Source organism: Ascidiella aspersa, chromosome 8 (assembly GCF_963924565.1).
Source record: "Ascidiella aspersa chromosome 8, kaAscAspe10.2, whole genome shotgun sequence".
NCBI classification, from domain to species: domain Eukaryota; kingdom Metazoa; phylum Chordata; class Ascidiacea; order Phlebobranchia; family Ascidiidae; genus Ascidiella; species Ascidiella aspersa.
In genome coordinates, this window is record NC_139454.1 from 12,719,890 (window position 1) to 12,728,004 (window position 8,115).

Below are 8,115 nucleotides of genomic sequence, written 5' to 3' on the forward strand. Positions count from 1 at the left end.
AACCGCTTTATAACACACAGCATATTCGGCAGACAAATACGCCCGTATATGCGACATAACGCCGGTAAATGCGACATCGGCTACTAAACCCGGTGGATTAATGTGGGGCATAAGGGCGCTGCAGCTTAAGGACCACCCAAAACGATAGGCCCGCTGCGATCTTGATAAAAGCGTGTAAAACTTGAGATCTTATAAACCACTAGAACGAGATTATTTTATTGTCTCAAAAGTGCTTTAACACAATGCAATGATTAACTAAAGTCTCGTTTACAGACAGAATAGGATAGGGTAGGGTAGGCTACATATGTCAGTCAGGTGATTACAATTCTTTAAAAAACGAAGTTGTTATAACAAGTGCGGTGCTGTAGAAGAATGCCTAAAACCAAATTACGATACATGCAGAGTCCATCGATTTTTTCTGATCGGGGCTAGAAATATACAACGAACATTGATTTTATACAGGCAATAAAAACAGCTTTGCTAAAACACAAACGAGATACAAACTTATAAAAACTTTAGCAATAGAAAGAGCAAGGATAACCGCCAATCTAACAGCTTGTTAATGACATCAACTTTAGTGCCAGTCGTGTTTATGACGTCACGATCTTAATGGCCTTGATTAATTGAAATAGGAAAGGTGACCATTCGAAAAACCCGTTTGGTAACACTTGCTGAAACTATATATAACAGCATTTATTCTTGGGGGGTAAACGGTAATTTAAGTTACTCGTGCATGCTTTTGAAATAAATGCGGACATCCTTGCGAATTTTTTAAACAGTCTGTCTAAAAACGTAAACATTTTGACAAATTGTATATACAGTAGTTGTAAACTGATGTGTAATAGACCAAAACTGAAAGTTCATGAAGGTATTTCTCACAACTGGAAAAGTCTTTGCATCAATCCACGTCTGTTTGCGATTAAACAGTGAAAATTGTTGCGAAGTTACGAGGCTAGGAGACTGTTAAACATATAGGTAGTGCGGAATAGACAGCAAAAATTGCGAAGTTGCCCGCCACGCGATTTCTTAATTAAACGACACAGCATCGCATAAACTTAAGCAAATATAATTTCTAGCGTAAAATATACTTCAAAAAGTAACAACAAGTTGTTTTCAAAAAGATAAATATAAACACAATGATACCCGACAGTAAACTATATGAATTTAAATGATGTTAACCAAAATTATAATGCATACAAAAAAATTTTAAGACGAGTTTGGGATGGTTATTATTGAAGTATAAAAAAACGTATTGTTTGAAATTATAAAATACACATGCAATAAATTTAGCATATTATCCAACTGTAAATATAAAAAATATACCTTTTGTCAATGAAGTCTAAATCACAGTCTGAAAAGTGTACGGTTCAAATACAAAGATTAAAACTGACACACTGGAATGATACATTGAAGATTTTCTAATCGACCAGAGTTAACAATTTGGTTTTGAAGGTTTTTAGACAAATGTCAATAATTGACAAATATAATTCAACAGATAAATAAAAGAAAGCAAATTGATAAGTGATATATTAAGCAATAACACAAACTATGCAAATATATCTTATTTCATACCTAGTTCAAGGAAAATACAAAAAAATTACATTAACCACACTAAATGTACCAAATCATCCTACAAGGAAAAATAAAAAAATTGATAAACACATATTCTTAAAAAAGAACAGTAAATCGCCCAAAAGCACCTATGTTGCAAATTACCTAATATTATAAAAATTGAACTGTTCAAAATGTAAATGGTAAATGATAAAAAGGACAAGATCAGTAACAATTTTTTGATAAGGGTACTAAAGGTGCTATAAAATAATAATAAAATCAAGAATTGTGTACTGCATGTAACCTTCCATTGATTTATGCTCATCGGCTTTGTAGACAGGATAAATCAATTGATATGTTGACTGTCCTCTTTCTTTTTAGATTTTATTAGAAGGAGCTCCGCATCAACCTACAAGTCAATAATTGAAGAATATGAATGTCAAATATTTCTTCTCTATTTTACAACAAATCTAAACCTTGAGTTACTGATTAAAATAAACAAGTTTACATTATGCTTATGTAATACAATGCTAGACACAATGTATCAGCAACAAGGAATGGCATAGAACAATTGTAAGAGTAAGGATTAAAAACTGATTGTTCAAAATACTATTTTAGAACTATACATATTACCAAATTGCTATCTAATATTAAAAATGTAAAATATGTCTGTTTAAAAGTTAATTTTGTAGAAATGCAATTTTTTGTTGACTAATTAAACAATTGAATAACACAGGGGCTGTTTAAATTACTTGTCTGACATTTTTCTTTGCAATTGGAATTATTGCTTTTTAGATAATGTGTATATTGTTTTATCAGTAGCAGAACTAATATTTGATATTTATTTGCTTGTTGTGTGCAGCAATACAGATACTTGTTTTACCCAGCGCTGGGGAGCTGGAGCCAAGCATTTTTGCTAGAGCCAGAGCCATTGTATTTTGTTTGGAGATCTGGAGCTGGAGCCTATAATACTATTTTTGTAGAGCCGGAGTCTTTTTTAATTTTAAGACCTGAACCTTTAATTTTTATCTGCTTAGCTCTTAAATTGCCTAAATGAAAACTACTAAACAAAAAAAATTACCGAAGCCATTCAATATATGTTGAGTGGCTACAGAGCTGCAGTCGGAGTCATTGGTTAAGTTTTTAAGGGCTCCAGAGTAGAAGCCAGAGCCAATGTTGTTTTTCATTGGCTCTCCAGTCCTGGTTTTAACTTTATGTTGAATATTTGTTTGTATGTGTAATACCAGAATATGGCAATGTTTGTTTTAAATATATATAACATTTAAAATAAAACATATGTTGTTCTTCATCAAATTTGTGCGCAAAATTGTGGAAAAAATGATAATTTGTTTTAAGTTGGCATAACCTACATTAAACGGATACGTTATGAATCAAGCACATAAATAAATATCTGCATTTATACTGTATAACAGCACTTATAGACTAAGTTAACAGAAATTGGACTACAGAGTTTATGACGCTAAATGCTATAAAAAATGAATATCACCCAAGTTTTTAGGGGAATGAAAGAAAAAAATTGTACTTTAGTTGTTTAGCTTGAATTAAAGTATGAGGAGCCATGGCCTGGATATGCCCTGTGATGCAACCTTTAGCCAAGATAAAAACTCTTACACACCTCTCAAACATACAATTAATGTATTGTCCGGCTATTACAAGGCCCTCAACTACATAATAAAACTACACTATCAAAAACTAGCTCGCGGTCCATTAAAATGACTAAAATTCCCACATTTAGGTCACATCCTACAGATTGTCAACCACTGATCTAATGCTTGCCTGTTCACTTTGAAGAACGTGGATGCCTTTGGCCTTCATATTTGTGATACAAGATTTAATGTTGTCAGCATTAACACCCTGGCATGCATCCTCCACAAGTTTGGTCTGTATAACAAAAAGTCAAAACTACTTAAGTTCCAATAAAATGTTATAACATACAGAGCCATTAAATTTTATCAACTACGTTCTAGAAAAACATATTATAAGTTGACTCTGGGAGTAAAACTTACCTTATAGCCAATTCCCAAGCTGTCCAAAGCTGTATAATTAACACAAACATCTGTTGCTACACCACAAATAAATGTATGTGTTATACCATGCTCTTGCAGCAATCCATGCAGCTCTGTTTCTTTCAAATGATCATTGTCAAAGAAGGCAGAGTAGGAATCCACATTTTTGTTTGTACCCTTTTTCACGATATGACTTCCTTGGGCAATCTAGATATTTTTTAAAAAACAAGTTAAGTTCACACACCAGACAGACAAATGTAGCTACATTTTGTTCACAAAACTAGCCAGTGATGCATAACATTAAGGTTTGGCTGAAGAGCAAGTTACAAACTATTATCAACTTTTTTGATTCACAACCAAACAACTGACACAATTTGTCACTTTCCATGTATGCAAGTGACCAAACTTACTATGGTCTCAAATTAACAGATTTTTTTTATTATGTTACCATTTGTGTGTAAGCCATGTGCTCATGGCTATGCAACTTTCTATATAAAAAAATGTTTTCTGATTTTAATTTACAAGCAGATCAAGTTCAAATGATTTTCTTAATTACTGATTAATAGCTTAAATTCTGTACTGTGTATATTAAAAAGGTGTAAAAAAACAATGTTTAGAAAAATACAAAACTACTAGGATTAGATATTCGGGAATCGTTATTCTAGATTTTAAACCTAATATTCTAGTATCCCCTAGGATTGAACTTTAAACATCCAAAAAAAAGCTTAAAACTGAAGTAGAGAGGGCATCTGCCCTTTGTTGACGACATTTGTTATGGATTTGGTAATGGGTAGGGTAGGAAATTGGGTTAGGGTTGAAATCATTAGAGACATTAGTGATGAAGTTAGGGAAGGGTTTATGGTTATACAAAAGATTGAAAAGGCCTTATTCTGGCCATTTAGATTTTAATCTAACAAGTTAAGTTCAAAGGTTGGTCTTATTCTGTTATCTGTTATTGCAACTAATGGGTATCATTCCTATTTCGGTCTTGGCCTGAATTGTGTGTTTATTCTAAAGTTGCTGTTGTTCTAATTTCTGTCTTGTGGCTGGAGTCCCTCTGAGGCAATAATGAAAACCACAACTTTACCGTTTAACTGTCCAATGATTTTATAATATATGCTGATGGCCTCTCAAAGACTGCTCTGTGTCCCCAGTGGGCCGGGACCAAGGGCTACAGTTGCACAGCTTTAAAGCGACATGATATACAACTTAATTTTTGATTTAAAATACTTTCCTTGGGATGCATGAAGATTTGACCGGTTGATTTAGTGATTTAGCTTAGTGACATATAATATTTGTGATAACTAGTTTACTAAGTCACATGCTACAACACTCTTTTTTATACAACTCATATCGGACAATTAAATGAAATAACTCCTCAGCAAACAAACAATCTCTTAATTTATTACGAGTAGGGCCATGAAGTGTCCTTCTCTAAAATGCTATAGAATCAGAAGTATTTTTTGGGCCTTGACTAAGGCATTTATGCTCTACTTACAAACTAGATAATAATCCTTTTACTTAAAGACTGCTTTTCAAGAATTAATTGAAACACAAACATAGTGGCAAAATTATCAACACCATAGTTTAAATGCGGCACCTTGCCACTTCTACTGCAAAGTTTTTATTTATATTAGTTTTTAAATTATTTTCCTTTTTTTTCGTAGGTGGTAGATGATGAGTCATTTAGCAATTTCTTAACAAAAAAAATACTGCAACCCCCAAAGGTTTTGCGAAACATTACAAGGTGAACTTTTGGGTGGTTTATTATACAAGTTTGCGATGTCATCTTATTCAATAACTTCAGTGTTTGATTCATCCAATTTTTTTCAATAAATTAACTCAGGCACCTTCTTTTAACTTAAATACTTGACATTCGCCAATAGAGCACTGAAAAGTGTCATCGAGGGGACTTTGATAAACTTCCACCTTGTTTCAAACCTCGTATCCAATTTTGAAGATTCACTTAGAAAACTTTGTTCCAATGCTATTGGCTGTAGAGCTAAGCTTGCAAAGCACTGAAACTTTTACTACATATGGCTAACATTATATCTGGTTTTCTTTTTATCTATCTACAACCTTTCACAAATACAACCTTAACAAATCCGCTAACTTATCGCCTTAAATGAAAAATGCGTGACTTACAGGTTAGTGGCAATTGCCTTACAACCCAATTTACAACCAGCGTTTTTTTACCACCTTGCCAGCATTTATCCAGTAAATTAGTATCACATACACTATAGTCACCAATTATATCCAAACACTGTATTACTTTTTTGGTAAAAACTGTCCTAAGTAACAGGGGTGTTTTGCATTTTATTGGCAAATTAAGCGTATTAAACTTTGAGACATAAATTTATACAAATGTAAAAGACTATAGCTTGTATGACAAAACAGATTGTTTAATCAGTATGATTACAATGTTACATATGCAGTTACTGCTTAGTTTGTAAAACCTTTCCCATGAAATACTGCACTTCTTCATGACTACACTATATCAACATGTGTTAAGGCAAACTTGTTCAGTATGTGACATTGCAATACAAAGCATTATACCTTTTGTTAAACATGACATATATTGTGGATTAGAAGTTCTGTTCAACTTTAATTTATAATAATATTACAATGAAATTAAAAGGTAAGTTTATCTGGTAGGTAATAATTAGATTTTTTGCCCGAAAATATAACAAATGTACTGTTAGTCAAAAGAAATTTGCAATAAATTAGAATTGGCCCTCTTATAAAATTAACTTACCAGTAGTTCATCGTGAAACTTTGAACCCCAGCTGTTTTGGATACAATGTGGAGGCCACATTAGTTGTTCCCTTCTTTTACAACCATCAACATTAAAAACAACTGTGTCATAAACTTCTGCTTCAGATATTTCAACCTACAATTTACAACAGTTATTACCACTGTGGGTTATGCAACATCATCAGAGAGAATAAGGTGTTCAAAGTAGATCTTTTAAAAAAAGGCCCTGCCAGGGGCCATTACAATTAAATAAAATATGCTATAACATGTACAATAAACAGTATAATTTTTAAAAAAGTATTTTTTTTTCATAGTTTGGTTTAAGGGTTCAAAACAGAAAATGCTTCTATACAGAAAATGCCAAAGTTTTATCTCATAGCAAAAAAATGGCATGAAATGCAGACAAGGCCCAAGGATTGTAAAACACTTGTTTGGCAGTTTGCTACAAAATTGTTGCAACACAATACGGCCAGTTGTTAACATAAACATGTTTAAATCATATACTGCATGTCTGTATAACAAAAATTACCTGTGAATCTTCATGCTGTTCAAACCTGTAGGCATTTGTGACAAATGAAATGTGATCAGAAGGATGCCAATCTTGTGAATATACAATCAAATCCCAATTTGGATTCAATGTAAGATCATTTATCTTTCCAATAATACTCTGACCATCCTTATATGTCATAAACACAAAAAGAAAAGTAGCACAGTGTTCAAAAATATATTGCCACACGAATGTACACTCACCTGCTTTGCTGGACATTCTTTTAATGACAACGTCCCACTAATGAAATCATTTTGCATGTCAACCACTATTAATGCTGCTTTTTCCATTGTAATTATTAGTAAGAAACTAACCAGGCGAATATTTTAAAGAAGCAGTTTAAAACAATTTAGGATTGCAGTATTTCTAAATTATGAAGATAGTTATATAAGTCAGTAAATCTCATTGTTTGTACGTATTTTACTTATATATGCTGTTCCAAGAGAATATCCTGAAATCAGGGCTTGGCACTCATTGTATAGCGTACGTAAAAAACAACACAATATAAACAAAAAAAATTGTACTATCCACATACTAAGTTAATTTTAGGATTAAAAACGCTAAGAGGAAACCCTCTTGTCTAAGTTCTCCCTTATAAAACGATAGTTGTTTAAACGGCCTAAATAAATACAAACGGTGAATTGCAGAGTAATTGGTAATCGTAGACTGCGACCTCTAGCGGAATGGATTATCCCTAGATGGCAAAAAATGAAAAACACAACGACCCTTTGGCATATTGGCGCGACAACTTGTGAAAGAATTAGAGGGCCATATTGTAAAATTAGTTTTCCCCAAGGTGACAGAGAAGATACTTTGATGTGGATCAGTGTTTTTGCCAGGATTTGATAAAGCTGTTTTGGGGGTTCATAGCGAACGCCCTACAATGGCCTACATCATTTATAGGCGAGTGAAGGGTAAAAATTTTCCGATGTTAAATGACATGTGACCTAAAAGTGGTCTTAGCTATTCGCGATGTATGTTATTTTATTCGATTTTACTTCTCAGCTTCATTTTATCACCTCGTTACGTTGTTATCGTGTACATTGATATTTGACTGTCAATAAACTTAACGAGCAATATAAACCAAAGAGACTTCAATCTCTTTTAAATCTCTTTGTATAAACTGAGTGAAGCGAATCTGTCTGAAATTCTTAAATTTATAATTACTGGTATTTTTACAGACTGCTTTTTCGGAGTTAGATATATACAGGGGGCGCGTATAAGAGACCTGTGGAA

General features: G+C 32.9%; 1 protein-coding gene across 1 annotated transcript; it reads right to left on the reverse strand.

Annotated features, from left to right (window-relative positions):
• Positions 1 to 360: 360 nt before the first annotated feature.
• On the reverse strand, positions 361 to 7,454 carry LOC146136196 (uncharacterized). Its single transcript, XM_083395411.1, has 6 exons — positions 7,083 to 7,454; positions 6,862 to 7,008; positions 6,334 to 6,468; positions 3,579 to 3,785; positions 3,349 to 3,453; positions 361 to 1,960 (listed from the first exon to the last, which is right to left on the reverse strand). Exons 1-6 carry the CDS (start codon positions 7,167 to 7,169, stop codon positions 1,898 to 1,900), a joined length of 744 nt encoding a protein of 247 aa, XP_083251537.1. The 5' UTR covers positions 7,170 to 7,454; the 3' UTR covers positions 361 to 1,897.
• Positions 7,455 to 8,115: the final 661 nt, after the last annotated feature.

Coding starts and splice junctions, on each gene's coding strand:
- LOC146136196 (XM_083395411.1), bottom strand. CDS start 7,169: ATGGAAAAAGCAGCATTAATAGTGGTTGACATGCAAAATGATTTCATT. Junction 3,786..6,333: donor AGTTTCACGATGAACTACTG/GTAAGTTAATTT, acceptor AAAAATATCTAG/ATTGCCCAAGGAAGTCATAT. Junction 1,961..3,348: donor ACGTTCTTCAAAGTGAACAG/GCAAGCATTAGA, acceptor ATTGACTTGTAG/GTTGATGCGGAGCTCCTTCT.